A 12820-nucleotide genomic window follows, 5' to 3' on the forward strand; every position below is an offset into this window, starting at 1 on the left:
TCCTTGAAACGCACCTGTTCTTCAATTCTCTGTTTATATGATAACTCTTTGCTGTCAGCTGTCACTTCCTTGTGAAAAGCCTGTATCTGGCACCAGTGTCGATCAGGTAGTATTTCTATTCTGGAAAGCTTTGTTTCCTATCTGTATTAAGGGAAGATGTGTACAACCACTGCACAATAATAAACTGATACATAAACTGGATCTTTAAGTAGTCAGTTTCCAGTTCAGGAAGGGAATAAGCCTGGCTCAGTGATTTGAAGTAAACCTATTAATAGGTTTAAAAAAGCTCACTTATGTTTGAGACAGGAACACAACCTGCTACTGGGAAGTGCGTCGGTACTAACACAGAAACTCCTGCTTCATCTAGCGTGAGGGTTGAGATCTTCAGAGTACTCTTGGGACATTTAGACACATTCTCCCCTCTTACTCCTGGGATCTTGCCAAAGCCTGTCAGCCTGCTGAAAATTTGTATCCAGGAGGAAGTTAACTAATGGGACAGCCAGAAAGCGTTAGCTTTGTTAGTGATTGGACTCGGCCGGGGGCCTGGTAAAAGTAAAGAAATGAACATGAGCAAGAGTATACGAGCATCTTCTCAAAACGACTTGTGATTCTTCTGCTGACCAGAAATTCTTCTCTGCTGGGTGCTTTTGAAAATCTCACCCCTAAGCTACTTCACTGCACAGGTCCCATTGAAAGTCAGTGGTACTTATTCTCCTGAGTCCCTTTTGGGAATCCATAATAGTGTACATGTGCACACAGAGGACTTCTGACCCCTTGCTTCAAAGGCAACCTGCTAAATCCTGTGCTGGGTGGCGGGACGAGGCCTTGAATACAATCTAATTTGTTGAGCCGAGCTCTAAAGAGCGAACCCGTGCTTTCTTTTTTTCCTCACCAAGCTATGAAAACGGTTTTAAGTCTTTAAAATAGGTTGTAACGCAAATCTAGTAAGGCCGCCTCCTGTTGAGTCGAATGGAATCTTCCTTCAGGGAAGGCACCAACCGCAGAGGTCTTTTGCCTTCAGCCAGATGGGTAGCCCTTTAAATTGTGAGTTGTCCCAGCAGGAAACCAAGCCTCCTGAGAGTGCAGCCAATGGGAGCAGGAGAAAGCTGTGGCCTGTTGTGTCTGTTGCTTACCAGCTGACTTCCTGCTGCTGCACTGCCCCAGGGAAGGGATGGCTGCTGTTACTGGCTTGCTGGAGTGGGTTTTTGCCCTGTACTTCCTCACTCACATTCCCATCACTTTACTGATAGACCTGCAAGCGCTTGTACCTGGGGCTGGCATCCACCCGCAGAGTGTAAGTAGCTGCCAGGACTCTCTCAACGACATGGTGATTTTTGTGTGTTTGCAGCTCAGTGCAAAATCAGTCGGGACTGTCTGAGACAAGGGTTTGGGGGAGAATTGATTCTGTGCAAAGGGTTTGAATAGCAATGACTTTGTGCCTAGCAGTTGGCTTGAAAACCCTGATCTTTGAGAAAAGGCTCAGCTCTCCTTAATGAGTGTTAATGAGTCAAATTCACTAGAAGAAAAGAAGGACTAGTGGCACCTTAGAGACTCACCAATTTATTTGAGCATGAGCTTTCGTGAGCTACAGCTAATTTTACAGCCCTACGATGAGTCAGTTTTTTGCAATACCACTTAGCTTTTACATAGTATTAAGTATGAATATGGATAGTATGTCTTGTGCCAAGCTCATTAGTCAGGGGTCACTAGGATAAATTTCACTTTGATTAGTTCACGAGGGCACAAATCAACTGGCTTCCAAAATGGTTCAAAGGATCAAATGAAATCTGTGCAAGCTTCCTCTGCCAATTAGATCTACACAGTAAGTCAGACAAAAGCAAAAAACCTCCTTGCTAAAATCTCTCCTACTTTTATCTTCCCAGCATGCTAAGCTATTGCAGAAGTCTAACCTAACCAGCCTAGAAATACCTGAATATCTGCTTGATAGTAGATTTCTTTTGCATATGGAAAGCACTACGTGTTTGTCTTGTCTTTTTAAAAGCCGAATACAGTCTGAAAGAGAGACTGGAAGAGTTCAGGGCAGAGTACAGTTGTTCATTGAGTGACTTATGCAACACTGACCTCATGATTTTGTTTTCTGTGCAAAACCCCACCATGAATGTGAGATAACTGGTTCCCAAAATATGACCAATCGAGGTACAATGCGAGTTATTTATAGATCTTCATTTTTTGTCACCAGGGTTTGATCTGTATGATAGAAAACTGTAAATATAATCTGAATCCAGCAATATTAGATGAGGACTTGAGGTCATTAGCTCAGGCAGTTTAACTGTTGATTATTACTTGAATGAATCAGGAGGCTTCTTCTATTTTAGAAGCCATATTTAAATTAAAAATTAACTAGCAAATCTCAATAGACTTTCAACCAAAGGCCACCTAACGAAACCACATTTTACATTTATTTGTCTGTCATTCAGACTAATTTGACATTTAGCTCATTGCACTGTCAGCTTGGACAAAAACCTTTTTAGAGGACTGTTTAAACACCATGGGCCAGCTGTATAAAGGTATTTAGATGCCTAAAGATGCAGATAGGGGCCTAGTGGGAATTACAAAAGCACCTAAGTGAATTAGGCATTGAACTCCTCTTGTTTATAGTGCCTAGGAACCTAGTGGTCGACTAGGGGTGCTGTACAAACATAGTCACTTTTGTAAATTCCACTAGGCACCTGTCTGCCTCTTGGAGGGCCTAAATACCATTGTAAATCTGGCCCCACGTGTCCTCACAGCGGCAGGGCCAAGAAGAGTGGAATTCAAGGATCTTTCCTCTCTCCACGAAACCTGGCTTGCTCCCTACGTGTAAAAAGGGATCCGGAGTGGTCTGTGGCTGCTCACGTCCGAAGCAGCAGGCTCTGTGTAAGGTTGTAATAACCCCGAGAACATGTGGAACAAAATGCTGCAGAGTCGAATGTCTGCGTACAGAGCGTTTTCGCCACTTCGAGAGGCTTTTGCAGCGTAATGCCCATTAAGACTAATAGCCGCACAGCGGAAGCCTTGTGTGTCAAGATGAGACTGTATCTTTAAAAAGGTTTCGCGCGCTGTAATGATGGCTCCATTTAATGGGTCACGTAAAATGCCTTGATGTTTCTCATTGCAGCTAACGCTAAGCGTGTTAAACTGTTGTGTTTTTTTTTTTTCTTAAGCTGACGGAGTTGTTAGAATGGTACGCAGTTACCTTTAAAGATCCCATGATGCTGGAGCCCCCTGCATGGTTTAAGTCGTTTGTATATTGTGAAGCCTTCTTACAAATGCCTTTCTTTCCCATTGCAGCTTATGCATTCTTAAAAGGTTGGTACAGAAAGAATGAAAGAACAATATTGTGCATGCAGTCTTGTTGCAGATATTAATTTTAAGGGGTAGAGAAAGCTTGTTCTGTACATTTAAGCCATTACAAATGCATCAAGTGGGGGGGGGGTCCTGTTTTTTCACTAGGAGTTTTGATTCAGTAAGGAGTGTGGGATAGAGCCTGTAGGAAAATAATTAAAATAAAAACAGGAAAAATTATTCTTTCGCTGATGCTTGTCAAGCCTGGCACAATACACTTCATTCCCACAACTTTATCTTAAACCAGAAATCCTAGGTTTCTAGGTAATGGGGCCCAGTGCAGAGAAAACAGCCCTGTTAGGACATGGGGCTTTTATTCCAGGCTCTGCCACGTGCTTCTTGTATGACCTTGGACGAGTCGCTTAACCCCTGTAAAATGGGTATAAGGATACTCTGCATCTACGTGATACCTGGTGGCCGACCTAAGAATATAATTCTTGAATCAAGTCTGCATGTTGGTCTTTTTTTGATGATGAAAATATTTTATCAGCTTGCTTTGAAGAGATGTCCCAGGACTCCTATCTGCATCCTGTCTTTCTAAGCTTCCAGTTGGCATGCCTTGCGTTGCCACTCTTCCACCTAATCAAAACAGATTAGTTTTCCTGCTACTATATACTCTTTGCAATTGAGGCTCGTACAGTCTGGGTTAATTTTCTGTTGATACCTAACTCTCTTATAGCAGTTTTCATGAGTAGATCTCAACATGCTTTCACCCTCTTTAGTGTATTTATCCTAAGGCTGTTGAATGCTGCCCTCTTATTTCAAACAAATATTATACTTTTCTGCCTCGAATACAGGTGGCTGCAAATGGATACGGACTCCAGCAATTATCTACTCCAGTCATGTCGCTACAACTGTATTTCCTATCCTTGCACACATTCTGTTTCACGATTTCTCCGCGTCCAAGCATCAGGGTCCAGAGACACAGCAGGAACGCCTTGCTCTCTTAGCCATCTATGTGCCGTATTTGCTGATTCCAGTTCTGATCCTATTTACCATGTTGTACAGCCCCCAATACAACCAGGTGGAGAAAAGGAAAAAGAACTAGTGGGGAATTGAAACAGCCTAAACATCTAGCCCCATCTGTTCTCTGAATCTAGTCCGTCCAGGTCCTGTGGGATAAGTGCCCATCTAGTGCAGTTTGCTGCCCCAATTCACACCGGTATGAGTCCCAAATAGAAGGCTTGAATTGGCTGGAAGTCCCTGCTCTTCCCAAAACAAGTAGCCATTCCCCCTGCTGCTGTGGCTAGAGGGACCTAACTTCTCTGGGGCTGGCAAACGGGTGTTTTTCATCAGTGCGAACAAAACAAAGAAGTAAAGCCTTTGACGTACAATACTGAAACGAGAGCATTGCGCTTGAGTTCTGCCTCCCTTTCAGCTGCTCTCCTCTCATGGTAAATATACCTGTGTGAGAAACCACGGATCCCCCGTCTGTTTAAAAATAAGACACACCAGAGGCTGCATAATTGTGCAGTGTTATGACTTAATTAACTACAGGCAGCTGGAGAGCAGAGAGAGTTTGTGAGGGAGGAGGGTGTTATTCTGTATTATTTTTATTAGACATAAAAACAGGGTCTGATTCTGCCCTCAGATACATATGCATGCTCCCATTGGCTTAGGTATGGCCGGGGGCAGAAACTGGCCCATGAAAGTTAAGAGTCTGACGGAATATATGTTAATGCAACCACGTCACCTAGTTGTGCAAGTCTTAAGATTTCATAACTTTGAACTTGTGAGCCAAAACTCTTGCCACTTTGTTATGTATGTTTGATTTTGTGCCTGGCCACGTTGGATCCAAGCCCTCAAGCACCCCCTTATATACCATTGCCTACCGTCTGGAATGACACTATGATCCTTTTTTAAAGAGTCTGCATGTGCCAGCTCCATTTTTGATTATGGACTCGAATCACCAGTTCGAGTAGATTTCAAGACCTGCCTAATTTCTGAATGCTAAAATGTAACCTACTTTGACATACATCTGCTTTTTTTGTATAGCACCTTTCTTCCCAAAGGGCCCTAAAGTCTTTTCCTAATTGTGTGTGAGCAGGGATCATTTCACCTGCTTCTGACCTGCAGCATCCCTCCCAAAAGTCCTGGGTTTTGTGGGGCTGGCCTGCTTTGACCCCAAGCCCATCTCAGTTGAAGTGAACATTTCCCCCATTCAGGACTGCCTGGGGAGGGGCAGGTTTCAGAGTAACAGCCGTGTTAGTCTGTATTTGCAAAAAGAAAAGGAGGACTTGTGGCACCTTAGAGACTAACCAATTTATCTGAGCATAAGCTTTCGTGAGCTATGGCTCACTTCATCAGTTTGCCCTGGGCCCCCCGTTTGAGAGGGCCCCCAAACCTAGTGCTGGTGTGACCTGGTGCAGGGCATTGCAGCGTGACTTAGGTGTGGCCTGTCCCCCACCTTTCATTTCCATCTACGGAGGGGCAGATGGGCCAAACCTGAGTGGCACTGTGTCCTCCTTTTTGCCACTTGAAGGAGCCGCACCTGGGATGAAATGCACAAATGCAGCCCAGTTTGACACAGACTGACAAGCGGGCTGGTCTTCTGTTCCAAATCTCTTCCAAAAGGTTGAGCATTAGCCTCGAAATGGTGGTAACATCAGTTGTTCATGACGTCAAGGACTATTCTGTCAGCCGCGTGCCAGGGTCTAAATTACAAAGGCCGACAGTTTCATGCCTGGTTGCCTAAAGGTAGGTGTACAACTCCACATCTAAGCACTTAATAAGCAGCCTGACTTCTGTGTCAGGTGCTGAGCACCTGCAACTTCTGTTGACCCTAACACAGAGGTGGGCAAGCTACGGCCCGTGGGACCATCCTGCCCGTCCCCCGAGTTCCCGGCCAGAGAGGCTAGCCCCTGGCCCGTCCCCCGAGTTCCCAGCCAGAGAGGCTAGCCCCTGGCCCGTCCCCTCCCCTGCAGCCTCAGCATGATGTGATGCCAATGCTCTGGCCCACTGCTCCTGCTGGGCAGGGCAGGGCCATGGTGTGGCTGCAAGCTTCTGCCACTCTGAGGGGCGTGGTGAGGCGGAGAGTCTGATAAGGGGCAGAGGGGGAGTCAAGGGACAGGGTGCAGAGGGTGGTTGAATGGAGCGGAGGTTCAGGGGCAGGGTGGTCAGGAGACAGGGAGCAGGGGGGTTGGATGGGTCGGGAGTTCTGAGGGGGGCAGTCATGGGGTGGGAAGTAGGTCGGGCCAGGCTGTTTGGGGAAGCACAGTTTTCCCTACCCCGTCCTCCATAAAGTTTCACAACTCGGATGTGGCCGTTGGGCCAAAAAGTTCGCCCATCCCTGCCTTAACAGGATTTGTGGGTGCTCAGCTCTTCTGGAAATCAGGCCATTCGTACTCGTATCTAAATGTTGATTTTGGAACCTAGCTTTAGGCATCCATTGTCTAAATCTGTTTACCGTTAACGTCTGCTCATGCCGCAAAGACTTCAGGCTGGCAGCTTAGAGCACTGTTAAAAATTCCCAGGAACCTGCTGTTCTGAATGTGAGTCTGTGAGCCTCAGGCATAATCTGTCTTGAATTCTGCTGTATGTTTTCCAGTTTGGGATTGTCATGGGTGGGTTCTGTTAGTCACAAACTTGCCTTTGTGTGTATTTTTTTTTTTTTTTTTTTACTGGACAGCAATTCTCTTCTGTCAGTCCAAATAAAAACAAGCTATTGGTCCTTAATAATGTTGTATTTTGTGACTGTAGACATGAAAAGCTGTATTCAGTAAACTATTCATGTGACACTCCCGTGAACTAGTTAAATCTAAGGAAAATAGTCTCTTAATTATATAAATAACACGAGCAGCTGCTTCTTGGCAGGTCCAAAACAAATCTGAAAATAAAGCAACTTCTAAAAACAATAATTTATTTCTTGATCTCAAAGTATTGTAAACAAACAAAAACAAACAAACAAAGGAGCCATGTAATATAGCAACAGTAGTGTCCATTCGAAGATTAAATGAATTCAAACTACGGGGACCGTACAAATTTTTTAAAAACAAGAGACAGGTTAGAACTCTTCTTATTTACACATCTGCGGAAAACCCCTCCTTTCTGCCATTTTCATGTAAGTTCACAGAGTGGCGTTAAACTCATTTTTTGTTTTGCCCTTACCCACGCTGCTTTGCTCACTAGTACACAATACAAAACTGCACATTTGAGAACCATCAGGATACTGGAAAGGTACAAGTTTGCCAAGTCCGCTGATGTTGGTCTTAAATCCTTTATTTCTGAAAAATGAATTGGTCAATGAATTCATTCTGGTCAGCTTCTATTTTACATAGGGTCTCATACTCTACTCGGTATCTGAAAGAGATAGAGAGAGAGAATGGTTACAACCTGTACTTAGAGTTTAAATATTGGGGCTGAATTTCTAGTCCACAAAACTAGTGATATTAATAAAGTTAGTAACATAACAAATGTGACTCTGTCCTTTTAAAATATTAAACCAAACTGCTGGTTGCGGCTTCATGTAACATCTTAGCTTACCTTTCCAACTGCATTTTCTTCTCGGTTATTAAAGCCTGAAGCTGCTGCTGCTGAGCCTCTCTTTGCTTCGCTATAGACTTTAGCAAGTTTCGGGCACCAATTGCCTATGGAAACAAGACTGGCTTTTAGTAACAGAGCTGTATCACTGTTTACCACTGTCATTTCTAACAAATTTTGTATCATTTCTAACAAGGGAACTTTCCAAGTGGTTTTAATAATTAGACTTCAGGAATATCGTATCTTTGTAGAGTTTCCCTTCAACTATTCACTACTCTGACTGACCCAGGTTAGTAAGCTGCACAAGGTCACAGGAGTGCAAAAGGCAAAGCCAGGTCTAGAAATATTACTTGACCACTGGATTGATTGGGGCAAGGGAGGGACAGGTAAGCTCAGAATTAACCATTAGTTCTGAACTTTTTCCAATATAAGTAAGTTTGTGGGACTTTTTTTTCTAAAAAAAAACCACACCAAATGTCCAAGCTTGTTTCTAGACTGACCTATGAAAAAGATCGTAGTGGCACGTATTTCTACATGTGCATCAACAAGAACATTCACAAAAGTAGCTAGCAAAGGTGTATAAGTAAAAGCTCTTTGTTTTCTAATCAGCCGCTTCCTTCGGCCAGGTGTATTCGGTGATGGCACTGCCCATGGCGACACATCAAAAGCCGACGCTTAATGGCCCACGTACTCAATTTTGGCCCCACTGAATGAACTGGTGGAAGGAAAATACTGATTAGAAAGACAGAATCTGCTGTTTACATGCAAATAAAATAAGCTGCAGGGCTGGGAAAAAACAAGCACCCGGATGATATGACACTTTAATGAGCTTGCTTGTTTGTGTGCCACTGGCTAGTACTAGTCCTTTAAACCCTTGGTAACAGACAACTATGATAATCCAAAGACAGGTGTTAACTGCTCTACCACCGAAAAGATCCTTAAAACAATCTCAGGTTTCAGAGTAGCAGCCGTGTTAGTCTGTATTCGCAAAAAGAAAAGGAGGACTTGTGGCACCTTAGAGACTAACCAATTTATTTGAGCATAAGCTTTTGTGAGCTACAGCTCACTTCATCGGATGCATACTGTGGAAAGTGTAGAAGATCAAATAAATTGGTTAGTCTCTAAGATTCCACAAGTCCTTCTTTTCTTTTTGCGAACACAGACTAACACGGCTGTTACTCTGAAACCTATGATAATCAAGTTGGGCCATTATACTTGATTATCATACACATTAAGGAGAGTGATCACTTCAGATAAGCTATTAACAGCAGGAGAGTGGGGTGGGGAGAGAGAAAACCTTTTGTAGTGGTAAACACCCATTTTTTCATGCTGTGTGTGTATAAAAGATCTTCTACACTTTCCACAGTATGCATCCGATGAAGTGAGCTGTAGCTCACGAAAGCTTATGCTCAAATAAATTGGTTAGTCTCTTTAAGGTGCCACAAGTACTCCTTTTCTTTTTGCTAAAACAATCTGGATCATACCAATTGAATAAATAGCTAGATTGCTTAGATCGTACGGTAGGTAGGGCAGGGGCTGTCTGTGTATCGTAAAGGACAGAGTACTTCATAGGCCAATAATTAAATGTACAGTACCTTCATCTTCTCATTTTCAGCTGCTTTTGCTAGTTGATCAACAAGTTCTATTAAGCTACCCACTATTTTCTGAAACTCTGCAATTTCTGCAAAGGGAAAAGTGGTGCTATTTAAGCTAAAAGTATTCACCGAAAGGACACAAACATTTTTTTTCTATCGCATTTGCGTGCTTTTTAGCCTGGATTTCTTAATGTTTCATAGTCTTAACCCTTTTTAAAATCAATTGTATTCGGCATATGTTAAGTTTAGTAGCAATGAAGATCTTAAACTAAAGATGAAGAGGAAAATATAATGAAAGGCCATTAAGCATTGATGAGGTTCGGAGTTCTTGTCTCCTACTAGGACATCTAATCTTAGCCTGACTTGCCTATATTCTTATTGATTCAGATCTAAATTTAAAAAGAGATGCCTATACAAGTATAGGTGCCCTAACATACCAGAAAATCCCAGCAGCAAAAATAATCATTGCAAATAGAAACTCAGCCAGCCACCTACCAAAAAACCCTCCTTTCCTATATCGGAAAAAGTATTTATTACATGTGATGGAGACAGGAATTTTACAATAACAGCACATTTAATTATCAAAGTCTCTGCCTTCATTAGCTTATAACCAATGAGCACAGGTCAGACACTAAAATTCACAAGAAAGAAGTTAATCTAACACTGTAATAGCTTTTTTCCACCCGGTTAAAAAGACTGTGTTGGCTGAGAGAAGACAATGCAATAGTGTCTGCACACTCGACTCACTGCCCGTACTGACTTGTCAGCTTCAGAAAACGTTTGGAAACTGTCAAAGGTTGCGTATGGGGGAAAATATCAATATTATCAGGCGTTTCATACATAGGGTTTATTGTGGGAAGCAGCTTGGCAGGCAGAAACTGAGCTCCAGGGCTGGTTTCCTTTACAGGGAACTACCGCTGAAGAGCATGGATAGAATCACAGGTTTGGAAGGGACCTCGAGGGGTTCTCTAGTCCAGTCCCCTGATGCTGTGTGTGTAACTGATGTGAAAAGCCAGAAGTAACAAGCTATCAGCTTATCAATTAACAAAAACACTTCTAAAAACAAAAGCAGACCCTTGGCTTAGACTCCGTGAATGCATCCTTTCTTCTTCCACTGCTCTTACTCTTTACTGGGTGCCCGTTTTCAAACAAACAATCTGATGACAAAACTAACTGAGCTGAGCTAGGGATGGACGTATGGTATTGTATCAAAATTCCATCTGTGAATGGTAACTATTTCCATTTTGTCATTAGATTGACTCTTTTAAAGGTAGTAAAAGGCCACCCAGCAGCAAAAGCAGTATTTAGACCTGATATTTAGTATTGCTGAGAGCTTGACCTGGGCAGAGCCAATAAAAGGGAAAGAACTTACTGTCCACAAAAGCTTTGCATTCCTCTTTGAGTTCAATTGTTTGTTGTGCAACCTCAGGGTCCAAAATTCGTAGTTTATTCAGCTCATCAAAGTGAAGACTTGCATCTCCTAGAATGCCTTTGGCCATCTCTGTCTCGCTTCAGGATACAACGCAGAATAAGCTGCTTGCATATAAAGGGAGAAAGAAGTGAACAGCATGCAAATAAGAGCATTAAATTCACAGCAGCTACCCATGGAAACGATTCATGGGATTGTGGCCAGAGAGGTAAGGGAGGAAAAACATTATTATATGATTCAAGATGTCCCTTAAAACGACCCACACAAAGGTGCAGCAATTACTAGTCCCGTCCCCACACGGCCCCGGGACTGGCTAAACCACAACTTATTATTTGTAACAAGTAAACAAGGGTCTGTTTTTAAAAAAAAAAAAAGTTACTTTCAGTTGTAAATTTCTCAGCCACTTTCAACTCATGCTCAGAGACTCCAGAGCCAGACAGAACCTTAAAAACACAAAGTTGTATAGGTCCATCCCAATGCCCAGGAAGAATTACAGTAAGATACTCTTCACTTGAGCCCCGGCAGCTGGTTGATTACAGGGGACATGGGGGAAACTGGACTATGATGCAATGAGAAGCAGCAGCTGGGCCCTGGCTCTCCCAAAGCTGCTTCTCTCCCTGGAGTGGGAGTTTGAGCCAGGCCAATCAGCACTTAATCCATCCTTGTGCCACCTTATGACAAGAAGCTGATGTCTCAAGGGCTGGAAGTCTCTAGGATACGTGTGTGATGAATTGATCCCTGCATGGCAGAGGTTGAGACTCTGAGCAGAACCTGGTGCCTTTAGGAGTAGAGGAGCCATCACAAGTTGACAGAGCAAGGCCAAGAAATGTTCCTGAGTGCAATGCAGTAACTGAGAGCCTGCCAGGGGAATGCGCCCCAAGGCAGAACTTCACTTTCTAACTACCTCCACATGCCAGCTCACCTCCAGCCTTCCTCCTCAGGGGGCAGACCTCCTGCCCCAACATTAGACTTTCCAGGGAGGGTTGGGAATCTTGAAGAAAACATCAGAGGCAGTGCTCCCCCCCCCCGGTCTCCACCAATGATTTTCTGCAATTCTCCCACCCTTGGTCTAACCCAGGTGCAGCTCCCGCCCCACAGCAATGATGATCAAGCTCCTGTCAACCCTGTGGTCTGCTGTGCCTAGGGCTGAGATGGCTGGTTGGGGGCTGACTGTCCCAGACCACGTTGAAGAGCAGCAGTGGGAGAACTGCAGAAAGCTCTTGGGGTAGATGCAGCCTTGGCGGGCCGCCTCCCATCCTGCTCCCCCCAACCCCAGCTCCTCAGGGAGCAGAAAGGAGGGGGGCTGTCGCAGAACAGGTTGGGACGGGGGGGGGGGGGCAGGTAGGTAGCGCAGGGGCATCAGGACTCCTGGCTTCTGTCCCCAGCTCCGCCAACGACCTGCTGCCTGACAGCTGCCAAGTCCCTTGAGCCGTGCCTCAGTTTCCCCTCTGTATCTGGGGAGGAAGCTGCTTCCCCACCTCCCGGGGCTGCTTCTGAGGCTGGCTGGGTCAGGGCTGGGGGAGGGCACAGACCAGGCTGTGGAGCGTCCTAACCCGTTGGAATTAGAACCCAGGCGTCCGGGAACACCTCCCCCCCCCCGGCCGCTGGTATTTACCTGCCAGATTCCTGCGCCCCCCCCCGCCGCGCTCCCCCCGCCCCCCACTGCGGCCTCTGGCTGCCACGGCGACTGCCCGGGTGTCCCCCCCGCTCCCCCTTGGAACGTACCATTCAGGGGGTGGGGGGGAGGCCCGGTGCATCCTGGGAGCTGTAGGCCCCACGGGGGACAGCACGGAGGCGGGGCGCGCTCCGGCCGCGGGGTTCGCGGGGCCCAGCCCGGGGACTCCTCCTGCGCCCGGCTCTCGCCCCTGCCCCACCCGGCCCCGCGCTCCGGAGCGGGCCCCGCGCCTTGCGGGCGCTGTTCGGTGCCGGGTTTCGGCCCCCCGCGAGGGGCGGCTCCAGGCAGCGCTGGCGC

The 12820-nt window shown here is 45.4% G+C and overlaps 2 protein-coding genes across 7 annotated transcripts; one reads left to right on the top strand and one right to left on the bottom strand.

Annotated features, from left to right (window-relative positions):
- The first annotated feature begins 1159 nt into the window (after positions 1–1159).
- Positions 1160–6473, top strand: TMEM97 (transmembrane protein 97). The gene is made up of 3 exons (XM_077836874.1): positions 1160–1294; positions 3165–3309; positions 4143–6473. The coding sequence occupies exons 1-3, from the start codon at positions 1172–1174 to the stop codon at positions 4391–4393; spliced, it is 519 nt and encodes a 172-aa protein (XP_077693000.1). The 5' UTR covers positions 1160–1171; the 3' UTR covers positions 4394–6473.
- Positions 6474–7183: 710 nt separating this feature from the next.
- IFT20 (intraflagellar transport 20) lies at positions 7184–12766 on the bottom strand. Of its 6 annotated transcripts, none has more exons than XM_077836877.1 (5): positions 12574–12766; positions 10792–10952; positions 9420–9505; positions 7828–7931; positions 7184–7644 (listed from the first exon to the last, which is right to left on the bottom strand). In XM_077836877.1, the coding sequence occupies exons 2-5, from the start codon at positions 10916–10918 to the stop codon at positions 7563–7565; spliced, it is 399 nt and encodes a 132-aa protein (XP_077693003.1). In that variant the 5' UTR covers positions 10919–10952; positions 12574–12766; the 3' UTR covers positions 7184–7562. The 6 variants fall into 6 exon arrangements, with proteins under 6 accessions (XP_077693003.1, XP_077693002.1, XP_077693001.1 ...); XM_077836876.1 differs by having other exon boundaries at positions 10792–10955; XM_077836875.1 differs by lacking the exon at positions 12574–12766 and adding an exon at positions 12464–12559.
- Positions 12767–12820: the final 54 nt, after the last annotated feature.

Source organism: Eretmochelys imbricata, chromosome 17, assembly GCF_965152235.1.
Source record: "Eretmochelys imbricata isolate rEreImb1 chromosome 17, rEreImb1.hap1, whole genome shotgun sequence".
Taxonomy (NCBI): domain Eukaryota; kingdom Metazoa; phylum Chordata; order Testudines; family Cheloniidae; genus Eretmochelys; species Eretmochelys imbricata.

Bases quoted from the DNA above. Each gene is read 5' to 3' on its own strand.
- TMEM97 (XM_077836874.1), top strand. From the start codon at position 1,172: ATGGCTGCTGTTACTGGCTTGCTGGAGTGGGTTTTTGCCCTGTACTTC. The intron at 1,295-3,164 runs GTAAGTAGCTGC...TTTTTTCTTAAG, and splicing joins CTGGCATCCACCCGCAGAGT to CTGACGGAGTTGTTAGAATG. The intron at 3,310-4,142 runs GTTGGTACAGAA...CCTCGAATACAG, and splicing joins AGCTTATGCATTCTTAAAAG to GTGGCTGCAAATGGATACGG.
- IFT20 (XM_077836877.1), bottom strand. From the start codon at position 10,918: ATGGCCAAAGGCATTCTAGGAGATGCAAGTCTTCACTTTGATGAGCTG. The intron at 9,506-10,791 runs GTAAGTTCTTTC...TTCCCTTTGCAG, and splicing joins ATGCAAAGCTTTTGTGGACA to AAATTGCAGAGTTTCAGAAA. The intron at 7,645-7,827 runs GTAAGCTAAGAT...TATCTCTTTCAG, and splicing joins AAGAAAATGCAGTTGGAAAG to ATACCGAGTAGAGTATGAGA.